The sequence below is a fragment of the Coffea arabica genome, chromosome 11c (genome assembly GCF_036785885.1).
Source record: "Coffea arabica cultivar ET-39 chromosome 11c, Coffea Arabica ET-39 HiFi, whole genome shotgun sequence".
Taxonomy (NCBI): Eukaryota; Viridiplantae; Streptophyta; class Magnoliopsida; order Gentianales; family Rubiaceae; genus Coffea; species Coffea arabica.
The window spans coordinates 31,293,703-31,318,728 of NC_092330.1; the positions used below are offsets into that span (position 1 = coordinate 31,293,703).

General features: G+C 33.4%; 1 protein-coding gene across 1 annotated transcript; it reads right to left on the reverse strand.

Annotated features, from left to right (window-relative positions):
• Positions 1 to 1,333: 1,333 nt before the first annotated feature.
• Positions 1,334 to 6,484, reverse strand: LOC113716021 (uncharacterized). Its single transcript, XM_027240323.2, has 2 exons — positions 5,606 to 6,484; positions 1,334 to 1,810 (listed from the first exon to the last, which is right to left on the reverse strand). Exons 1-2 carry the CDS (start codon positions 6,482 to 6,484, stop codon positions 1,334 to 1,336), a joined length of 1,356 nt encoding a protein of 451 aa, XP_027096124.2.
• Positions 6,485 to 25,026: the final 18,542 nt, after the last annotated feature.

Here is a 25,026-nt window from a genome sequence, read left to right on the forward strand (position 1 = left end):
AAAGTAAAGGAAATTGACAAGTTTTAACATCTCTTCCAATACTTACACGTTTTTCAAACCACTTTGGAAACTCCAAGTCTAGCCTTTGCTGTATGCTCGATAAATTTTGCTTTTCAAGAATTTGTCTATGCTCCCTAAATTTGTAGTAGTAGTAGAAGTAGTTACATATTCTATCAAATGACTTTAATTACAAGCAATGAAGAACATATTATAGAACACGACATAGATTTAGCATTAAAGTATATTATTACCTCATGTAATCATCTACTTCTTCACAATTTTTCAAGATGAACAGGTGTATTCTTTGCAATTCAACCTCACTAAGATAACCAATCAGTGCTGCCCCAAAGGGCCGAGCCAAGCTAGAAAATATAGATAATTTTCCACCAGCTTCGTGTTTCTCCATATTTCGTTCCGTTTGATTAAACCTAGTCGGAACATCATGCAAATACCTGGAAATGAATGTAAGACATCCAAGTAGCGCTCAGCTATACAGCCTTCAGGTCGTGCCCTATTATTCACATAGCCTTTGTATTGACCCATTTTTCTATCCAAAAAAAATTCAGCCCGAGTTGTTAGAAAATAAGAAAATTGGAGGTAAATCAAATAGGCATTTTTAAAAATAAGAGGTATGTACCTCTCAAATGGAAACATCCACCGGTATTGGGCAGGTCCAACAATCTTGGATTCAGTGGGTAAATGGACCATTACATCAAAGAAATTTGGAGGAAAAATTTTCTCAAGTTTGCATAGTATTAAAATAATATTTTTTTTCCTGCATTTCCAGCTCATCTAGATAGAGAGTTCGAGAACAAATTTTTCGAAAAAAATTGCTGATCTCTACTAAAATCTGAGATACATCTTTTGACAGCATTCCTCTAGTTGCTAGTGGAAGAAGTCGTTGTATGAACACATAGTAATCATGACTCTTCATTCCTAAAAGTTGACACTCCTTGGTCTTCACACACCGAGGAATGTTTGAAGCAAAGCCATCCGGGAACTTGATAGTGCTCAAAAACTGGCAGAAATTCTTTTTCTCTAGGCGTGATAAAGTGTAACATGCAGGTGGCATAACTTTAGATGCGCCACCTCCCGGTTGTAGATGCAACTTTTCCCTTAATCCCATTTCTTTTAAATCCTCCCTAGCCTGCCATGTGTCCTTAGTTCTCGAAGGGATATTCATTAATGTACCTACCAAAGATTCACATACATTCTTGACAATGTGCATAATATCCAAATTATGTCTAATTTTATTGGTACTCCAATATGGAAGTTCAAAGAATATGCTCATCTTCTTCCAATTTGAACTGTTCTGCACGCGTTTTCTTTTCTTCTATTGCAGCAAATCAGGTGCCTTGCCAAACTCAACTTGCTCAATACGAAGAAGTTGTTGGAGGACTTCCTCACCTGATAGGGTCCTAGGAGGCTGTCTATGTTCTCTTTCTCCATTAAATTGCTTTTTTTCTCGACGCCATTTATGATCAATAGGCAGAAAACGGGGATGGCCCATGTAACAACATTTGTGACCATTATTAAGATATAGACTAGTCGTCTCATCTAAGCACACAGGACATGCCTTGTACCCTTTTATACTCCATCCCGACAAATAGCCATATGCTGGAAAATCGTTTATTGTCCACAAAAGTGCTGCACGTAACATGAACTTCTCCTCCCTGAAGGCATCATATGTCTCCACACCAGTGGCAAATAACTCTTTTAACTCATCAACTAGTGGTCTAAAGTATATGTCAATGTCATTTCCAGGTGCTTTGGGACCAGGAATAATCATTGATAGGAAAAAAAATGGATCCTTTAAGCATTTTCAAGGAGGTAGATTGTAAGGAACAAGGTGTAAGCCCCGATGCAACCAAATACAATCAAAATACTCAACCAGACAAGTAGTCAAGTAAATACAGTGACAAAGAATATAAGCAATTTTAAAACACAAAAATAGAGTAACAATAAAGTAAAAGAAATTCAAACCAATCAAGCTCCCAAGCTTCTTCCAAACTTGGAGTTGAATCCACCAAATAGTTTCTTCAATTGATGGTAGTGCTAACCAACTTGTACAAGTGAAGGCTCACTCCTTCCTCACCCCAAACATACTTTGGTTGAGTAAGGAATTTTGCTACTCTCTAAGTAAACCCTCAACTAGCTACAATTGAAAGCTTACCCATTCCATTAAGAACTACTTTATACAAGTGAGGCAACCTTTATCAAGGTTTTACCACTCCAAGTGATAGGTTCACCTTCACCAAGGTTTTACTCCTCCTAGAGAGTAACCTTCACTTGAGCAACCTCACAACCCAACTTTCCCAACCCCTTATACAACCAACAAAGAATATTTCTACTCAAAGATCTCACTTGTAAGCTTGTATTTAGTATTGGCCAAAAGTTTGTGTCTTCTAGTGCTTTGGGGTATTTATAGAAGGTGAGAAATGGCTCCAAAAGGCTCTCCAACGGTCAAATATTAAATGCTGTCGAAACTAGCAGTTGGCCTGTCGGACGTCCGAACCATTTGCTCTGCGTCCGAACCATGTGTCCAAACCACCTATCGGACGTCCGAACCATTTGTTCTGCGTCCGAACCCTGCGTCCGATAGAAATCAGAATGTTCAACGTTCATTCTTTTTGTGTCGGACGGCCGAAGCAATGAATGAGCGTCCGATTCTCTACGTCCGAACCTTCATATTTCTTAACTTCTCTTTGATTCAAATCTTTTCGATTCTCTTTTGGATCAATGACCTGTTCTAACAAATTTCTCACATAAAAACATTAGTCCAAATCTACATTTTGATTTGTTAATCATCAAAATCAATGACTGATCAACCAAGGTCAACAATCTCCCGCTTTTTTATGATGACAAACAAAATGAAGATTTTTTTGATCAAATAAGTTCAAATAAAACTCCCCCTTAGAAAATGCCAACATACAAAGAAATTTCAATAAATCCTACTCCCCCTTTTGGCATCAATCAAAAAGCAAACTCCCCCTTTATTTTTCAAATCAAGACCATATAGAATGTCAAAACTTTCAAAAAATCAATTGTAATTTTTTATAGGGTCCTTGGGAGTTAGTACAATATGATCTAGCAATCCACATGGATTTCATACCTTTTCTCATATTTTTCTTTACATAGCAATCATTTTGTATATGTCCAAATTGGCAACAAAAGTGACACATGATAGAAGTATTTTGCACATAAGTGGATTTAATGCAACTAATTTTCTTACTTCTTATCATAGCAAACTTATTTGTGCCTTGAAAAGATTTGCTTTCTTTTGTTTGAGAAAACTTTTATTTTTCATTTTGGAGAAACTCGTTCAAGTCATTAATTCTTTTCTTTAACAAATTTTGTTCCTCCAATATTTTTTCATAAAACTTTGTTTTCTCTTCCAACTTCCTTTTCAAATTATTTTTGCAATCAAAAACACCTTTTTGATTTTTTAAATCATCATTTTCCATTCTCAAACATTTGTTTTCTTGAAAAAGTTTGGAGTTTTCTTCCAACAAATCATTTATTTTTGTTTTCAAATCTTTATTTTTAGCATAAGATTCTCTCAAACTTTTATACATTTTAATCATAAGAATTTGCACATCATCATCTTCATTATCTTCATCACCAGAAGAGTGATAAGAATTTACCTCATCTTCTCCAAAGGCCATTAGTGCCATTTGGGCCAACTCTTTTTTTTCTCTTTTTGAATTGCATTCATCCTATGTAATTTTGCAATCTCCCCTTGAACTTCTCTTGTTGAAGATCTTCATGAAACTTTTGATGTGAGGAGTTATATCATTGTCCACTTCCATGTTTTCATTACCCATGAAGGATGGGTTATCCCCCACTTGAGATGCTTTAAAAATTATGCCTCTCTTATACATTCTTGCATTTTCTTTCTCTTGCACTTTGAATTTCAGCTTTAATTCATAAGATGTTAAGGAATTCACAAGAGATTCAATGGACATAGAATTTAAATCCTTTGCCTCTTCTATAGCATTTATTTTGTTTTTTCATTCTTTTGGCAATACATTCAAAATCTTTCTATTTTTCTCACCCAAAGAATATTCTTTTCCAAGCAATTTAAGATCTTGAATAATGTCACAAAATCGACTACACATCTTATCAACATTTTCAAGAGGATGCATTTTAAAAAATTCATATTGAGAAACAAGCAAAGATTTCTTTTGTTTTTTAATATCTTGGTTACCTTCATGAAATTCACACAATTTATCCCAAATATCTTTAGCTGATTTACAACCTTTAATCCTACTAGATTCATTTACATCTAATGCATTGTACAATATATACATGGTCTTGGCATTCAAAGAAAGGTATCTCTTGTCTTTTTCATTCAATTCTTGTCTAGCCTTTAATCTACTCAAATTAGTGGTAGAGTCAACTATTCTAGCTTCATAAGGACCATCTTCTACCACATACCATAATTCAATATAAACGGATTGTAAGAAAATTATCATTCTTTGTTTTCACATGCTAAAATGAGAACCATTAAACATAGGTGGTCTATCAATAGATTGCCCTTCTAAAAAGGAAACTTTTATGGTTGCCATGATCTTTACTCTAAGCGGTTAAGCTTGATCTCTAGGAGACCAAACTCTGATACCAATTGTAAACCCCGATGCAACCAAATACAACCAAAATACTCAACCAGACAAGTAGTCAAGTAAATACAGTGACAAAGAATATAAGCAATTTTAAAGCACAAAAATAGAGTAACAATAAAGTAAAAGAAATTCAAACCAATCAAGCTCCCAAGCTTCTTCCAAACTTGGAGTTAAATCCACCAAATAGTTTCTTCAATTGATGGTAGTGCTAACCAACTTGTACAAGTGAAGGCTCACTCCTTCCTCACCCCAAACATACTTTGGTTGAGCAAAGGAATTTTGCTACTCTCCAAGTAAACCCTCAACTAGTTACAATTGAAAATTTACCCATTCAATTAAGAACTACTTTATACAAGTGAGGCAACCTTTATCAAGGTTTTACCACTCCAAGTGATAGGTTCACCTTCACCAAGATTTTACTGCTCCTAGAGAGTAACCTTCACTTGAGCAACCTCACAGCCCAACTTTCCCAACCCCTTATACTACCAACAAAGAATATTTCTACTCAAAGATCTCACTTGTAAGCTTGTATTTAGTGTTGGCCAAAAGTTTGTGTCTTCTAGTGCTTTGGGGCATTTATAGAAGGTGAGAAATGGTTCCAAAAGACTCTCCAACGGTCAAATATTAAATGCTGTCGAAACTAGCCGTTGGCCTGTCGGACGTCCGAACCATTTGCTCTGCGTCCGAACCATGCGTCCGAACCACCTATCGGACGTCCGAATCATTTGTTCTGCTTCCGAACCCTGCGTCCGATAGAAATCAGAATGTTCAACGTTCATTCTTTTTGTGTCGGACGGCCGAAGCAATGAATGAGCGTCCGATCCTCTACGTCCGAACCTTCATATTTCTTAACTTCTCTTTGATTCAAATCTTTTCGATTCTCTTTTGGATCAATGACCTGTTCTAACAAATTTCTCACATAAAAACATTAGTCCAAATCTACATTTTGGTTTGTTAATCATCAAAATCAATGACTGATCAACCAAGGTTAACACAAGGATAACAGGCCATATACTGTATGAATTGCTCATGGTTCCAAAGGGATTAAAGCCATCACTAGCAAGTCCTAACCTCACATTTCTAGGATCTTCAGCGAAGGACTTGTGATTTCTATCAAAATCCTTCCAAGCTAATGAATCAACAGGGTGTCGCATCATGTTCTCATTATCTACACGTCTCTTCTTATGCCACCTCATATCCCGAGCAATCTCTTTGTTCACAAACAGTCTTTGCAGCCTTGGTTTTAATGGAAAATAACGCAACACCTTTCTAGGTATTTTGGAATTTGGAGATTTATACCGCGGTGCTTTACATTTTTCATTTGGACAATGATCAAGGCCTTTATTTTCATTCCAAAAAAGTGCGCAATCATTTTTACAGGCGTGGATCTTTTCACACTTCAGCCCCAACTCACGGATGAAATTTTTTGCCTCGTAATATGAACTGGGAATCAAAGCTGTAGGAAATACTTGATGCAAGAACTTCAGCAACATATCAGTAGATTTACAAGTCCACCGATTCATTGTTTTCAAGTGGAGGATATGGACAATAAACGAGAGTTTTGAATACTTTTCACAGCCCGGGTATAGAGATTTTTCAGCCTTCGATAATAATCTGAGAAACCTACTTGCTTCTCCTTCTTTCTCGGTACAAGCACCCGTATCAAGTTCCAGTGAATGTCTCCAACTCTCACCAAAGTTAGCAACTCCTACATCATTTAACAGCTCCTCCATACTGTCAAAGTCACTATCGTTGTCATTTATTTCTATGTCATCATTCTCATCATCAGATTCAAACCCTTCGCCATGATATATCCACCTAGTATAACTACCAACAATTCCTCGACACAAGTGATTGGCCATGACTTCCTTAGTTTGATCCTTAAAATTATTGCATACTTTGCAAGGACATGGTAGTTTACAATTAGGATCCTTGCCTAGAAAAGTAAACTTAATAAATTCACCAACTCCATCTAAATACTTGGGGTCTAGGTAGTTCTTAATAGACATCCAACTCCTATCCATATTGTTGCAGCCATTTATCCTACCATAAAGAATATGTCCGCCACATTATATAGAAAACAAATGCAATGTCATATGAACTAAATTTAAACTTCTCAAATACCAGCAATGGGATCCAAGGTGTAAAACACATTTTTAGCAAAAATCAACCATCTCAAGTACAAATGCATTAGTAAGGCAACAAACTAAAAAGAATCTGCAGCCACAGTATACATGCAAAAGTTTGGCAAACAAAAGATAAAGCCATAACATGAATAATCAATTTCATAGGCTGATTTTGCTAGCTAACAGCACACTACATGTTCAAAAAACATAGGATCAGGCATCATATATTTGTAAAGGGAAGATGCCCAACGCAGAAATAATAGAAGAGTAAAGCACAAATATAAATTTCAAGCCTGAATAATGGTAAGAAGGAACAGTACCTGAAACTCAGACCACTCAATTGGTTTCTTTTTCCTACCAAGAACAGGAGCCATTTGCAATCTTAGCACCGCTCCAGATGCAGCAGTATGTGCCTTTACAAGAACCTCCTTATATCTGGTTTGAAATGCAACTGGGAGAAAACGTCCAGTGCTTTTGTCACCAACCCTATTTATCAAGAATATCCCCAATTATATGGTAAGCCACTAATGTCTTGTATAATTAGTGGTAGGAATTAAGTCTTCAGATTTAATTCTATAGAGAGAGAGAGAGAGAGAGAACGAGAGATTAAAGTATGTGAGTTTGATTTGAAGCAATAATAATTTCTAGAAGATATTTTCATCTATCTCATTTGTCGGTTCATTTAAGGCTAGGAAACTGATTCGTAGCAGAAATTTATTCACATGTTCGATGCTCAGGGCCAGTTCTTCCTTATCTAATTCTCTGCTTTAGTTCCTCACATACTGACCAATCTACTCCCATTATACTTACAGAGCCATATAAGATCAATCTTTTTTGCACGGCAAAAAAAGAGCATGCAGTCAAAACTCATATGCTCTATTTTTGTACAATCAAACCTCGTAACATATACAAATTTTGACCATGAAGATTGTAAGTGTTCAGTAATGCACAGAATACATAGATTCAAAGTCAAAGAAAACGTTACAGGGGAGGGAAAAAAAACGAAAAACAGAAGCAAGGGCAATGCACAATGACAACTGCATACCACTGAGCAGGTACTTCTAGCTTCTGTGCACCACTCTATTGGCAGCAGAAAAGTCTCGCAAAAAGAGAAGAGGGGGCAAAAAGGAAAAAAGGCATGCATCTGTAAGGACTTGAATACAAGGCATAGACCTTCTCCACCAGCCTCTTTAACATCAATTAAAGATAAATTTAGCATCTCCTTTTAACAAACTTAGAATCTGGAGTATCTTGAGGAAAAAGGGGACTTTGAGCATAATCAGTTTACTAACAAGAAAGACAGGTTTTTAAATTGCTCATATCTTTTAAGGAATATGTGACTTTGAACTAAATATGGGAACATCCAATTCCAGGTTAGTGAAAGTCCTTAAAGCTTCCACTGATGGCTATACGCTTTACAATTAGCCTGAAATTGACTCATCATAGTTCCTAATGTCCTACCTGAGCTCGGTCAAGTAAATTGAAAAACAAACCATAGCTAAATGAAATTGTGGTCACCGGCTAAGATCAGAAAGTCATTTAGTGATGTGATAATATGGTTGACGAAGAAAACTAGAGGATATGCCAAAAGCTATTATCAAAATTAGGGCCATAAAGCAATTGGAGAAAATGATCAAGTAAATAACAACATAGCTATGATAGCATCTAATAATTAAGAGCTGCTAAAAGATTTTGGGCAGAAATTTGCAAAAAATATTGTAGAATATTAGGGATTTGGAAAAATTGGGGAAAATGTATAGGAGAGAGAAAAACGAACCTTTCCAATGAAAACCTTGCCCTTTAATGCTGGACAGCCATGGTGATGCTAGTGAGAAGCCAGAGAACGGATTTGTTGTGTGGGTGAAAGTATCAGGTGCCGTGCGGAAACTCTGTTTTGTGCTCAGTGCAGAAGCTTGTTTGTTTCAGCTCGATGAAAGTTTGTGTTGCTCAAGTGTTCCGTTGCTTTAACTCAGACCAAGTGTTCCGTTGCTTTTGTTTTCAGAATGTGTTTCGCTGCTTTGGTCTTTGATTTGCTTTGGATATTGTTTTTGTTGCGCGGCACTTTCACTATGATTTGATCAAAATTTTGACTTCACTCATTTTCCCTCCATTTGATACCAAAAATCATGTTTTTTTCTAGATTTGTAATATGGTTTGAACCATAGATTTTAATGCTATAGTATTATTCTTTATTTTTTAGCAAAAAATAAAAATTTTCATCAACATAGGTGGCAAAATTTGTTAATTTCATATAATTGAAAATGTACTTTTATAATTTGCTAATATTTTATACTAATTTCTTATAATTGCAGCACTAAAGAACATCATGTAATTGAAAATAATTAAACTCAAATTATATGGTTATAACATAGTTTCAATAAAAATAATCATTTTCCCAACATTTGAGACCAATCATCATGCTTTTTTTTATTTTTAATTTGGTTTGAAGCATAGATTTTATTGCTATAGTATTATTCTTTATTTTTTAGTACAAAAACACAAATTTTCATCAATATAGGTGGCAAAATTTGTTAATTACATATAAGTGAAAATATACTTTTATAATTTGCAAATATTTTAGCCCTGCAATTTTTTATAATTGCAGCACTAAAGTACATCATTAATTGAAAATAACGAAAGTCAAATTCTATGGTTATAACAGACTTAAATTAAAAATAATCAAATGCTATTAATAAGACATTATTGTTAAGTTAAAATCAAAGAAAATTTAGTGATGACATAATGTTATCACTAATTTATTCAAGATTATAATGACGAGAAAAGTCGTCACTAATTAAATTGCTAGTTTTTAATATTGTCAATTGCTAGTTTTTAATACTTTTGTGAAAATATTGATAATGGTTGAGAAAATTTTGTTACATTACTGCAAGTGATAAATGTACTTTTGTTCTTTTTCAAACATTTATTTTAATGTTTAATTTTGTTTAAAACTATTGTACTAGTATAGATTTGCAAGACAAAACTTAAGTTCTCAATAATTAAAAAATTCATTACAGAGAAAACATAAAGTAGTAGTTGCAAAATGTGTATAAATTACAGATATTTTAATGTGTATAAATTACAGTTTATTTTAATGTTTAATTTTGTTTGAAACTATTTTACTAGTATAGATTTGCAAGACATAGATTTATGGGTAATTTCTTTTTTTTTTTGCTTTCACATATTTAATTTATGTTAAATACAAAGCCTACCAGTTTCCCTTTTATAAAAATATTAGTGCAACATTTTTGAATTTTACTTACAAACATTTATGTATTTAACATAAATTAAATGATTCAGAGTGAAATGCCCATAAAGAGCAGAATATTTGTTCATGTAATGGAGGAAACCCACAAAGAGTTGATACTTTATGGGCCATTTCTTTTTAAAAAAAATTAATTTATGTTGAAAAGATAACCTGCCAGTTTTCGTTTTATAAGAAATCAGTGTAACACTTTTTGAATTTTACTTACAAACATTTATAAATTTATCATAAATTATATGTTTGAGAGTAAAATGCCCATAAAAAGTTGGTACTTTGAATAGATAATGCTCATTTGCCCATAAACTATACTCCCTGAAGGCTATTTTGTTAATTACTTTGTAGTACTTTGTTATTCCTTTGCTAATACTACTTGGCATGTAGTACAAAGGATAAATCTGGCATAAATTTCTTATTCCATTGATAAAAAGACCTGCCTGTCTTATAACTATTGTAATGAAAGATATATCTTTAGAATTTATAACAAATTATTACTTAAGTTTGAGAAAATTATAAAATATTTATGCATAGTTTATCAAGATACCATTCGCAATTTCCTAATAAAAAAATAGGGGCTAAATTGTAAAAGTTAGGGTGCCATAATAGAAATAATAAAATTGGTGTATTACATATGGGGGTTAAATTGCAAAAGGTAGAGTACCATAGTAGAATTAATAAAATTGGTGAATTACATATGGGGCTAAATTACAAAAGTTAGGGAGTAATAATAGAATTAAAGAAATCGGTGTACTACATATGGGGCTAAATTGTAAAAGTTAAGGTATCATAATGGAATTAATGGAATTTTTTACAACATTTGGGGCTAAATCGTAAAAGTTAGGGTGGCACAGTAGAATTAATGAAAGTGACTTAGAAATAAGTACTTTAAACAGTGACGATTAATTCTTGTCACTAAATCCGAATCAGTAGAGTGACAGTGACGATATTAGAAGTTGTCACTATATAGATCATTTTAGTGACAACGTTTTTCAAGGTCGTCACTGAAGACTTAGTTGCTTTGAGCAATTATGACGACTTTCCTTGTCGTCACTAAACAACCACGTTTTGTGACGACTTTTGTTGTCACAAGAAAATGTTGTCACTAATGACCATATTTCTTGCAGTGTAGTTTGTGACGAAAATAACGGGTCGTCACTAAGCATTTAGTTGTTTTGATGCAATTGTGACAACTTTAGGTGTCGCGACTAAAGAAGCTCCTTTTGTGACGACTTATTGTCATCACTACAAAATGTTGTCACTAATAACTTTTTTTTTAGTGATCAGTGACGACAACAAAAAGTCGTCCGTAAATAGGCCAAGCAATAGTGATGATGTTCTTAATGTCGTCACTATTGTGTGTTCTAAACACTCCCGCGCTCTTGCTAAATTTTGACAGGAATTTACTAAAAGTCGTCACAAATGAGTTGGCTCCCATTAGAGGTTTGTGACGAGTTAGAAAGTCGTCAATAAAGAATCCCCTTTTGTGACAACTTTTTTTTGTCACAGAGAAAAGTTGTCACTGATGACCAATTTTTCTTGTAGTGAATGCTAATCTAAATGCAGTCAACAATTTTAGGGGCACAAGATAAGAGAAAGAATTTTTTTAAAAAATTGAAGAAAATAAATTGGTTATAATTTATTTTTTTTATATTATAAGTTTTGATATATGGGTATAACATAATATATTTTGTTGGATATTGATAAATTATTTTTTAAAGAAAATTTTTCTCACCTGACCATCCAACCTAACGCTCTCATTAAATCTGTTAACAATTCCTCTATCATGTAAACATTATAAATTAAATTTTGTTTCAACATGTTAAGAATACACTTCTTAAAAACTTTTGGTGTATATATATATTATTTTGTACCACAATATATAAATATATACAATATTTTTTTATTTGAAATATAACCCCGTGCATAGCACGGGTTAAAATGCTAGTTTACCAAATTTGAGAAGGGGTTTTTAGCAACAAACCTTCTCATCTACTCTTCAGACTTGAAATAATTGGTTATTTTTTAAAATCATTTCATTTCAAATTATTAGTTAATGCGCATGTTATCTTATTTAAACTTCAACTCATCACATTTCCTTATTGCAATGTGCTATTTACAATTCTACTCCAATTAAGACTTCTAAAAGATCATAAGAAGAGATAACAAATATAACATCCTTTTCATGCCTTCTTAATTTAAATAATAAGTAAGGGGAAATATTATTTACACTCCCATTTTTGTTATTCACACTTCCATAATCATTGTGATCATATGGTTTTCATTAATTAAACTATAGAATAAAATAAATGCTAGAATTGCAAATTATAAAAAAAAATGGAGTGCAAATAACATTTTCCTAAATAAGAAGTGGCTTTCGTGCCTTTCTAATTTAAATAAGTAAGAAGTGGCTCCAATTATGGAGGAATTTGATTTGAAATTTATTAGTGGGAGGGTAAATAAAGAGAAAACATTACCAAACTTTGTAAAAGTAAAAAAAGTAAATGATAATATTTTATCTTTTAACTTAGTAATTCTAAGTAAAATGGCGAAATTAAATAGAAAACAACAACGAAACGAAATAATGTCATGGATTTAAAATATTAAGAATGGGTACCATTCATGAAATCTAAATTATGAAACAACTAAATATAAAAAAAATAGTACTACTAGCCTTATAACGTGGAAATTTTTATTTGAAAGATTCATTTTTGATAAAAATAATGATAATAACAATACTAATTCTACCAAAATTTTTTGAAAAAGTAAGTTTATAGTTTAAGAGAAAGATATAAAACATTCGGCCCTAAGATACTACTTAATTTGTATAAATCTGAGCCAAATTTGACGCTGATTACATTTGAATAAGAATGCAAAACCCAAACACTAAGGATATCTTTTGGTATCATTAATTATTTATGCAGTCTTATCGCTGTCTTCATATGTAAATATGTATTTCCTATGTTAATATATATATATATATATATATATATTGATTGTAGTACTGGAAGGTATTATAGATATTGTTAGTTTTTCATTTCAATTTTTAGATGCTAATAATTGCAACCATTGTAATCAATTTTAATTTTATATTTTCATTATGGTAGGTAAAGTTAAATATATTGGATCGCGGGGATATGAATCTAGAGGTTAGATGGGTGGGAGAGGGAAGCGAATGGCGAGGAGTTGAAAAATTGTAGGAAAGGCTGAAGAAAAAAATGTGGATTACAAGGATGGGCGGAGAAAGGAGAAAAAACGAAAGGGTCGTAGGGATATGAAATCTACACAAGAATGGTGATTTTTAATAATTTTGAGAACTCTAAAAATACATATTGCAGAGATTTTTTTAAAAATCTACGTTAAAGTTTATGACAAATGCTAATCTAAATGCAGTCAACAATTTTAGGGGCACAAGATAAGAGAAAGAATTTTTTTCTAAAATTTGAAGAAAATAAATTGGTTATAATTTATTTTTTTTATATTATAAGTTTTGATATATGGGTATAACATAATATATTTTGTTGGATATTGATAAATTATTTTTTAAAGAAAATTCTTCTCACCTGACCATCCAATCTAACCCTCTCATTAAATCCGTTAACAATTCCTCTATCATGTAAATATTATAAATTAAAATTTTTTTCAACATGTTAAGAATACACTTCTTAAAAACTTTTAGTGTATATATATTATTCTGTACCACAATATATAAATATATACAATATTTTTTTGATTTGAAATATAACCCCGTGCATAGCACGGGTTAAAATGCTAGTTATATTTAATGAGAGATACAAACTGAAGGAATGGTACCCAAAAGGTATCCTAGGATTTTTTACAATCTATGTTTAAGTGTTTTAAGATGTCTAATTGCAATGACCTTTTACTTTCTCCTTTTTCATTTTTGTCTTATAATATAGTATAGTGAACTTTGGAAGAGGAAAAGTTTCATTTTAGTAATTATCATCCCAATTAAAACATATGAACTTGGATATGAGATGTGAGGGTACCATGGAAATAACAAAATACTAAGAGCCAAATGATGCTATCACTTGAAAAGAGAAGAAACTATGGCCTTGTTTGGCAAGCAAAATTTTGGCCAAGTTTATCTACTACAAGTTTTTTAACAACTTTACTTAAAATAATCTCAAAAAAATTTTCAAAATTTTTAAACTATACACTTCAACATATTCAAAAATTTACACATTTCAAAAATTTTTTCTACAACTTCTACAATAAATTACAGTAAAATTTTAGACAAACATCCAAAAAATTCATTTGCTAAACGGGGCCTATAGTTCTAAAGAGGGTATGTCGACATACACAGATTAGCTTGGATACAGATAGTTTCAATGGTTCAAAGTTTGCTTTTCTCTTTACCTTCATGAAACTAATTTGACTCTCAGCATAATCTGACTAGAGTAACCATCAAACACCACCAGACAAAAGCACTCAATCACACAAACAGATACTCAATGACCTTTTTAGTTCTTTGGGCATGGTTTCTTCTTAAGAAGCAATTTACGTGAAATTGTAAAAAAAAAAATTAGTGGACCAAGAAATTATTTTTTCACAAACCATTTCTAATTTATACGGAAAAAGAATCGTTGACCAAAAAAATAAAGGGGAAACAAAAGAAGAAAACTAGAAATCAGGACTCAAAAAATATTTGCAGTAAGCAACCGTTAAAGTGTCTAGATAGGACTTTTGACAAAGTTGGCTGCGGATTATTGCATGGTGAAAGAAAAGTCCAAAGCCATCAACCTTTTACACCCTGAATACAAACAAAAAGTTAGCACAATTTTTCTTCAATTTCTTCTGCTCTTCACTCCTCTCAGATTGTTGCCAAAGAAATAAAAAAGTTGTCGTGATCAATCAATCAAATTCAGAATGTAATTTGTAAACTTTCAAGTATATATCTAAAGCTTTCACTCTCACTACATGTTCTCTCCTTGTCTAATTTCTCCCGTCTGAGCAGACGGACAATTCACACCTTGTGAGACCCCAAAATTTTACTTTTCTTTATAACCTTTATGTGAACTCACTTACGTTTGATTCTTGGTTGCTTTAATGGTTGAATTTGAGTCAAGGGAGTGAATTTTGTTAAGAAAAGTTTCATAATCTCAAGTTGTTAGAAAATCTAGAATTTTCGCAGGAGACTCTGCGCAGCTTTGAAAAATTGGCTATAACTTTGTATAGGAAAGTCGGAATTGAGTTCCGTTTGTTGCGTTTGAAACTAGACTCAGAGGACTTCCTATATGTAAAATTTAGAGTTTGATTCAATGTTTATAAATTCTAGGAAATTGGCAAAATTGACTGAAAATTCTGCCCTGCACAAGTAACAATAGGAATGTTGTAGTAGCTTATGGCTCAATTTGGACAAACTTATGAACTAAATCTCTTTGAGGTGTCTTCTAAAGATTCTTAGTATTTGAAGTCTAGTTTTTAACAAGCCAAGTTATATAAATTTTTGATATTTATAATTCAAGTTATAATTTTTCTAAAGGAAGGGCATAAGTTAGGGTTTTTGTGCATGCTAGGGTTTTGGTGTGTGTTTTTGTGTGCATTTTGGTAGTGTGATTTTGAGGACTTATAAAATCCCTCATATTTTCTTAAAAATTTCCTTTTATTTGGAATCCATTATTTTACAATAGTTTTACTACTCATTCACTTCCTCAATAGTTACAATTAATCATAGAATCAAGGGTTTTCCCTTTACTTTTATCGTTAAGGTAAACTAAGGTTTTTACGTCTTTTGGTAGTGTGATTAATCGGTGTGGAGTGTGTGCTCAATTTGGTGATTAAGAGTGAGTTTTAGATAAGAGAAAGTGTGTGATTAGAAGTGATAATAATAAGTTAGTGAATCATAAATTAAAACCCTAGTACGCGCGATTTAAGGAAAATTGGTTTGAACCGACGGGTACCGTTCGCTACCGATTGAGTGCACCACTTGAACACTACTTTATTACCTTAATCTCCTTACTTTTATTTCAGAAAAATTAGCCCTAAATATCTCCTCTAATCAGCCAAAATTATTGACTAAAAAAGAAAGGGAAAAGAAAAAATTTGAGATGTAATCTTGTGATGACACTTGGCAAGCATCCAATGGTTGTTTGACCAACCACTTTTCTTCATTTTTATCACCAACATTACTTCATTTCTTCTTCATTTATGCATCTTGTGGCCAAGCTTGAGGGAGGAGAAAAACCAAGAGAGAAAAGTTCCACTTTAACCTTGAATCCTTTTTGTTTGAGTGAAATCTCAAAACCTAAACCGATTAAACTTACCTTGTGGTGTTTGGCAAGCTTTGTGTGGAAACTTTTTGGAAGAAAGATGTTTGGTTCTCACTTACAAGCACCTTTTGGAAGGTACCATGGCTGCCTATCCCTTTTCTCTTCTTTAATCTTGTTAAAGTTTAGTTAGAAGCTCTTAATCTTGCCTTATAACGGTTAATCGGTTAGTTTGGAATGATATGTTGGAATATGGAGCTAGGGTTTACATTTTCAGCTTTGATTATGGTTATGTATCTAGTAATGAATGTTATAGAGTTAGTAATTGTTGGTTTTGATGATTGAATGCTTATTAGATATGAAATTCTAGAGGAAAAATTCAAATTCCAGAATTTGAAACTAACCTGTTTAGCTTCTGATCAGCTTCATTCGTCCATGTTAGAAGTCGAATCAGGCTTAGGTCAAAACATGAAAGTTGTAGGAAATGATGTTATATAGTTTCATGTAAAATTTCAGCTCAATCTGAGTATTGTAACATATGAAATGACAAAAATACCCATGACTGCCATAGGAATAGTTTTGCGAACAGTTTTGACATTTCATCATTCTGGCTGCATTTTTTCACATTGATCCGTATCAAATCAGCCTTTGGCCAAAACATGAAACTTTTAGCCCTATGTTTCAACTTTCCAACACATCCAAAAACACCTCAAACGGAATTCTGTAGCCTAAGTTATTGTCATTTGAATTCAGTGCTGACAACCATACTGACAAGGACCTTCTGGTTCTGTAATCTATACTTTTGACCTAGATCAATTGTGAACTGGATTGAGTGGTCTTCATGAAAGTTGTAGCCCTTTTTCTTAGCTTCAAAATGGTTTAAAGTTCACACCAATCTAATAAATGTAACTCTAGTTGTGACTAAAAGGTTATAAGATGTTGAATTTGCCATTTAGCCTTTTGCCTTCAAAACTTGATTTCCGATTGGATTATTATACTTGTGTTGTACTTGGATGATTTTGAACCATTGAACGGCTATTGTGATGAGATTGATTATTTGTATGTGTTTTGGGGTTGAATTAAGAAAAACAGTGAAGCCATAAATAGCTGAAAAATAGGTAAACACAAAGGGCGTGCTGCCCAAATTTACACTCGAGGGTTAGGTAGAAGTACTCGCGACTTGAGTATGAATTCGGGAATGAATCTTACTTGAATCGTCTAGGGTATTCAAGTCTTGTTTCATAGAGGTCTATGAGTTAGCATTCGGCTGAAACTTGTACCCTTGGAAAATGAAAGTAACGACTAATCGAAGTACGTTTTTCTTGTCATTTCGACTCAAATGGTGATTTCAAATGGTGATTTCAAAGTTTAATCGCTTCAAAGTTTCAAAGTTTTAAGAGCGAGCATGAATACTTTCCAAATGAGTTTCAGTTACTTGATTTTCTTTAAGTGAAACTCTTCAGTTTCGAGCCAGTTGATTTTCAACTCTTAAATGATATTTTATCGCAGATTTGAACTCCGCACAAGGAGTAATACTTGAACGTGAATCGAAGAAGCACTAAATCTTTGGTGAGTGCTTCCAAATACCTGATTGAACTGGACACTTGTTTTCAATACTTGACCAATGTGATTTAATGATATGTAATTTGTTTGATCGGGCAAGAGTGTACTTTATCGCACTTGCTCTAATATGATATTTACGTGTTTATTGTTGCAATTGACTTGATATACTTGTACTTAACTTGTAAGTGTTGAGCGGCAGCATGTACCACACTCAATGTGAGTGGGAGGTGCCTCTCATTCCCGTCTCCATACTTTTATCTTGATTCTGTCGATTGGAGATGTTACCTCATCGACTTCTTGGGGACCCAAACTCCACTGGCTAGTTAATCGAGTCGAGCCGGCAAAGGTTTGGTCGATTAGATAACGAACCATGGGTATCTAGTGTTGTCGAGTGGAGTGTTATCTTCTCGACTAATCAGTATACTTGAGTATTACCACCAGTGTTTAGTTGGTGTTCGGGCCCGGTAAGGGGTTTGAATGGTGGGCGGATTGGAGTTAAGCGCAGTACTATTGGATTGGTTACTTTACTTGAAAGTTGACAGAGTGTCAACTAATATTTGATCAAATTCTGGTGAAGCAATGGGAATTTGGCTCCAGAGAGCCATCCGTATCCTTATACTTTGGAATGATTAGTACTTATCGTGTTATTGTTTCGTTTTAAAAGAAAAACTTTACACTCGCTCATTTTGAGATTTGCTACTTGAAGTGTTATTGCTCACTTTTATGAACTTTTCATACTCATTACTTTGCTATGTGATACTTGTACTTTTAAATAATGGTCAACTTGCTATTTAGAACCTCACTGGGCTTTTAGCTCATTCCACGCCATTTGTTTTCCTTACAGGGGGTACGAGCGAGGCGTGAGACTTGTACAGACTAGCGTAGTCTAGTGTTGAATTTTTCAATTGTTCTCGTACTAACACCCGACTAGGGTTGATTTTACTTGGGTTGTAATTACTTTAACGTTTTTGACGTGTATAAACCTTGTAGTTGGATTTGAACATCAATGTATATGTTAAGTTTGAGATTGATGTTTCGTTTCTTTTCTATGGACGTGGTATCTTTCTCGAGTTACGCGTGAGTGAGTCCTGACGAGAGTTGGGCAGACGACCCGCCAAACCCAGGGGTACGCCCTAGGAGGAGGTGGGGGCGTTGCACACCTGCTCTCTTGGGCCACCCACCGCTTCCTCTGGTCACCACATCAGTTCTTGCAGGTATTCTCTTCTTCATCTGGATTTGGAAAACTTTTGGTTTTTATCACAGAATTAATCCATAAGCAAATGCAACCTAAGGTCATAACGTAGTTTGCAGCTAACTATATGTTGATCGTCTTGATTTGGATTCGAAAACTTGTTTTTAATTACAAAAATTAATTCATAAACAATTCCAATGTGAACTTGCATTAGAATTGATCATAGAAGCATTTGAGAGAAGCTGATCATAGAAACTTCAGCATGCATGTAATTTAATGTATGGTTGAATTCAATCTTAAGTTTATAGCATTAGAATTGATATTTCCAATAGATTTGTGTAATTTGGATCACAAAATTCTTGGATTATTTCTTTAAATTCCATTGATCCAACAAACAGCAAGTTTCATAATTGACAAACTTGCATGTGTTAGAATTGCTATAAATCTGTTTCCAATTGTTACAAATAGTAGTTTCGTGTGTTCTTTTTCTATATTTTTGCATCTGTTTTTTTGTTCAAGTTTGATTTAAGATTAATTGTTCCCCCACAAAAAGAACAACCCCCTGCCTCAAAAACCCCAACCCTTTTCTCCTAGGATCATAATTTTGATAAACACTTCCTCTCATTCATTCTTCAACCACATGCCAAAGCCAATTTTGCTCTTTCCATGCTTTTAATTTTTTTCCTCTAATTTCTTATTTTCTTGTCATTATGCTATAATATCTAAATGCTCCAACAAGAGTTGTTGTGTCAGTTTGATAACTGGGAATATCAATTTTATTCCTACTCACATGATCCAATTTTATTGGGGAGTGATCCAAGTTTAAACCCCAACCCTTATCTATTCATGCTAGTATATACACTGACAGTATATATAAGATTAATTCTTACAATATTAGCAAAGTGTATCCAAAATGTTATTGTACTATCATCCAAAAAAATTAAAATAGGAAAGTGATGAGGAAGAGGGATGAAAAAAGTTATGCAAGGAAGATAGTTAAAATTAGGATTAATATTTTAATAGTGGATACAATTTCACCATTGGATGCATAACGCATAATTCAAATTTGAATTTGAAATTCCAAATTTTGTATATATATCGTGCATCTAATTGTAATTAGGGATGATAATGGAGGCAGGTGCCTGCAGGAGTAGAAATGGGGCGGGTGTGGACAAAATATTTCCCCCTGTCTTAAAACGGGCGGGGGGTGGGGCAACATACACGCCCCATTCCCCGCCCTGTCCCCCATATAAAATTAATATATACATATATAATACGATCCTAAATTTCCTAAAATTGCACCCTCACTTACAAAGGCCAAAGCTCTCAGTGCCAATAGCAATAGCCGCACCGCCACAACAAGCCAACAACTAAAAGAATAATTAAGCAAGCTATTTGGATCAGCTCCCTTCCCTTCCTCCACAGTCCACACTTCAACTTTCTCTTTAGTTTTTTGTTTTTTCATTTTTTTCTTTTCTCGTCACCCAAGCGGCTGAGCCCAGCCTGCAGCAGCAGCTCAAATTTTGGCCTACCATTCTGTTCATACAGTCCCCAAATTGGCTCCCTGCTGTTCATCTGCCGCTAATCAGGATTTAGGTATGTTTTAATTTTTCACTTCATCTTAGGTTGGGGTTCTTTTGCTTCTGGTATGATGGTTTCTTGCAGGCTTGCTATAAATTTATCTACTTTAGCATGATTCAGATCGAGTAGGAGAAGTGATAAGGCTTAAAGAAGACTAATTTGGTCATTGATGATTTTGTCAACTCTAATTCTATTGCTATTTGTGATTTACTTGCAATTTCTGTTCTTAAATGGGAGTAGTTCCCTGGCAGTTTGACTTGTCCTTTCTTGTTAGACTTGATGATGAGGCTACCATATAGCTCTGTCTATTTCCACTCTCTAGCGGGTTAAGGGGCTTTTTCAGCTAGTTTAACTTGGCAATTATTCAGCCTTTCAACATTGTTAGCAAGTGATGATATTGGTTTCTACCTGTTGTCTATAGCTTTTGACTTCTGGTTGCTTATTAGGATTAGGAAGTTACCATTGTGAGTTAAAGTATTTCTTAGAGAAGTCTGTTTGAATTGAACCATTGTGGGATTCATCTTTTGTTGGAAATTTTTTGAGTTGGCTGCTTCAGAGTTTCATTGCCATTTGGGCCTGGTATGGATCCCTCTTCAATAGTGTGACTTTAAGTTTATTGTGCCTTAGTAACTAAGACAAGCTTTTATATAACTGATTGCTTCCTGGAGTCTGGTAAAGCTTGTCTGCAATTTTACGTACTAAGAAAAACAAATTTTTATCCAAATTTGTTGTATTATATGATTTATTTTGAAATTCATCATTGTGAGCAGTCCGTTTATTGTACTATTTGCTTTCTTGTCTTTGTAGAATTATCATCACAATGAATCGGTCTAGAAATCTAATTGCATCTGAACAAGGGGATAATTCATCAACTCCACAATCAATGAATGTTGAATCAATTGATTTGACAGTGCAGTAGAAGAAAATGAATATGAAATTGAAGAAGAAAAAAGAAAATTAAAATCAAAAGTTTGGGCACATTTTGATATAGAGAAAGGTGAAGATGGCATTTTTTATCGTGTGTGCAAGTATTGTAAAAAAAAATACAAGATAGGTAGCACTCATGGGACAAGTCCCTTGCATAATCATTACAAAAAGTGTGCTAAAATGTCTAAACAAGATATCAGGCAAATGTTACTTCGAAGTGGTAGTAAAAAGAATGATGGTAAACAAGAATTGCACAATTATGTGTTGCCATGAGCTTGCATCTGCAATTGTATTGCATGAGTATCAATTATCTATTGTGGATCATATAGACTTTCAAAAATTTGTTAAGAGTTTGTAGCCAAGTTTTAAACTTATTTTAAGAAATACAATTAAAGTAGATATTTTGAAGATCTATGAATTGCAAAGATTGAAGAATTGTAATACCTTGGAGAATCTTGGAAGTAAGATAGCAATTACAACCGATATGTGGACTTCTAGCAACACAAAGAGAGGCTTTATGACTATCTCTGCACATTATATTGATGATTATTGGATCTTACAAAGTCAAATTTTGAGGTATGTTTTCAAAAGTTAAAAACTTGAATTATGTTAATTGTTTGTTATATATGAGCAACTTATTTTTTTCTTGATTTAGGTTTATCTATGTTCCTGCTCCACATACCAAAGAAGTGTTAAGTGATATGCTTCTTAGTTCTTTGATGGATTGGAATATTGATAATAAGATATCTACGATTATCTTAGATAACTGTTCCACCAATGATGGTATGATTAATTGTTTGTTGGAAAAGTTGAATGTGAGTGATTTGTTGATAGATGGTCTAGTACTTCAAATGCGTTGTGTTGCCCATACCTTAAATTTGATTGTCAAAGATGGTTTAGAAATGATATCGGATGGTATTGAAAGAATTCGTGATAGTGTGGTGTATTGGAACTGCTTCTGCTACTAGAATTGAAAATTTTGAAGAAGCGGCTCGCCAATTGCGCATTTCTTCTACTAAAAAGTTGTGTTTGGATTGTAAAACCCGTTAGAATTCGACTTTTTTAATGTTACAAACGGCTGAAATTTATAAAGATGTATTTTCATGAGTTAAAGTGCATAAGAAACACTACACTAGTTTGCCAAATGATAATGATTGGGTAGTTTGTAATGCCATTTGTGAGAAGTTGAAATTATTCTACCAAGTGACTGAAATGTTCTCCGGTATTCTATATCCTACATCAAATGAATTTTTTACAAAAGTTTGTAACATTAAGGTATCATTAGCTCAATGGATGAAAAGTCCAAATTGTTTAATTAGAGTAATGACAGAAAAGATGAAGGCAAAATATCAAAAATATTAGGAAGATTGTAATGTGATACTTGGCATTGCTATAGTTTTGGATCCTAGATACAAAATGAAGTTGATTGAGTATTATTTTCCTATCATTTATGATGATAAATCATTCCTGAAATTTGAAGCAATTCGTCAAAATTGTTATTCTTTGTTGCATGATTATCAATATCGATCTAGTTTTAGCAGAAATAGAGTTGATAGTCAGTGCATGACTTCACATAGCGAACATGTTAGTGGACTCATGATAAGAATGAAGTTGAAATGGATCCTCTTGCTGATTTTGATAAGTTTATGGCTTCTAACTCTAGTGATGTTACTTCTAAGTAGGAATTGGATTTTTATCTTGAAAAAAATGTGTTACCAAGAGTTCCAACTTTTGACATACTTGGTTGGTGGAAAGCATTGGAAAGCATTTTACCCCACTTTACAAAAAATGGCTAAGGATATTCTAGCTGTACCCGTCTCAAGTGTGGCATCTGAATTTGCATTTAGTACTTATGAAAGAATAATTAGTTCTTATCGATGTAAACTTCATCCCAATACCTTGGAAGCATTGATGTGTACTCGCACTTGGCTTTGGAATGAAATAAATGGTATACAAAAGATTTAACTTCTACTTTTAAATTTATACAATTTTTTTGGTATTTCTTTATTTAGCAAATTAGTGGGTTTTTGTTTTTCGTGCAGCTACTTGCTCTAATTCGGAAGGGATATCATGTAATACATTGTTTGATGAAGAAGATGATGTTGATTGTGTTACTGAATAGGTATTAAAGAAATTTGATTCATCTAAATTGATTTTCTCCAATTGTTTGTTTTACATTATAGCCTAGTGACAAGTTTCTTCTTTTATTTTAGCATCAAATGTTAGTGTTGCTTTATCAAGTGAGTTATCACATCTCGAGGTTGATGAAGGACAAATGTTCTGAAGTTGTTGAGTTATGTTAATGAAGAGAAAAACTGGATTTATTGTTAAGTGTTTTTAGTTTGTTGAATATGAGAAATCAACTCGACTGAATTTGTTGAATACAAGAATGAATGTAACTTGACTTGTTATGCTTTTATTTCCATCTTGACAGCTTTTTAATTTTATTTAACATTGTTTACAATTGTATTATTGTAAATAAACATATATGATGAGTTGATTTCTTTCCCCGCAGGGGACCGCGGGGGAAAAGGGGCAGGGGTTGGGGGCAAGGGGCGGGGGACGGGGGGAGTTATTTGACAACGGGACGGAGGACAGGGGAAAGATCTCCTACCCCAACCCTGTTCCATTGCCACTCCTAATTGTAATAGTATATATATTATCAGTGTATATAAAATTTACTCTAATTATAGCAAAGTTTATCCAAAATATTATTGCTATTACAAAATTAAAGTAGGAAAGTGTAATCTGTCCACGTCACTTGAGCCTTTGCTTTTATATTTAAAACTACTATTCTGAATTTTGCTATACATGAGCTTACATTTTGAATGAAAATATTAATATATTTTTGTAAAAGAAGAAAGTTTATTTGAAAGAAAAGCTAAACTTAAAAATGGTTACGATTTTAGTGCCAATTTCTATCAAAATATGTTGTTCTAAATAAAAGAAAAAGAAACAAGATCACTACCAATGGAAAGTAGGCATTCCCGCATTCATTAATTTGAGAAATCTATGAATTACTTTGAAAATTGTGTTTAATTGTGATATATTGTTGCAATTGCCTATTAGTTGCCTGATTATTGAAAAATTCTTTTCTTTCATCATGTTGTACCATAACAATATATATACTTGTAAAATTCGTATGGTAAACAAAAGAATTAAATTCTAGCGTGGTATTAGATAACAATCTTTTTGATATTTTTAGGAAAAAGATTCAGAAACTCTCAAATAAATAAAAAAATTCCCATAAAAGACTAAAAAAATCTCAAGAAACATCCAATGAAACACCAAACACACACATTACCACCATCTCTCATATTTCTTTCTCAGCCATCTAAGCCACCATTCTTGCTTCTCCTCCATGCTTCAGTTACTTTGCTGCTACCTTTATCTTCTCCATATATACTACTATCCAATGTTTTAAAAAGCATTTGCAGGGCGAGCTCTAGAGCGAGTCCCAAGGCGAGGAGTTCCAATATTGTCCTTGGACATACGCCCAAGGTGTTTGGGTGCGTCTCTGAAGTGG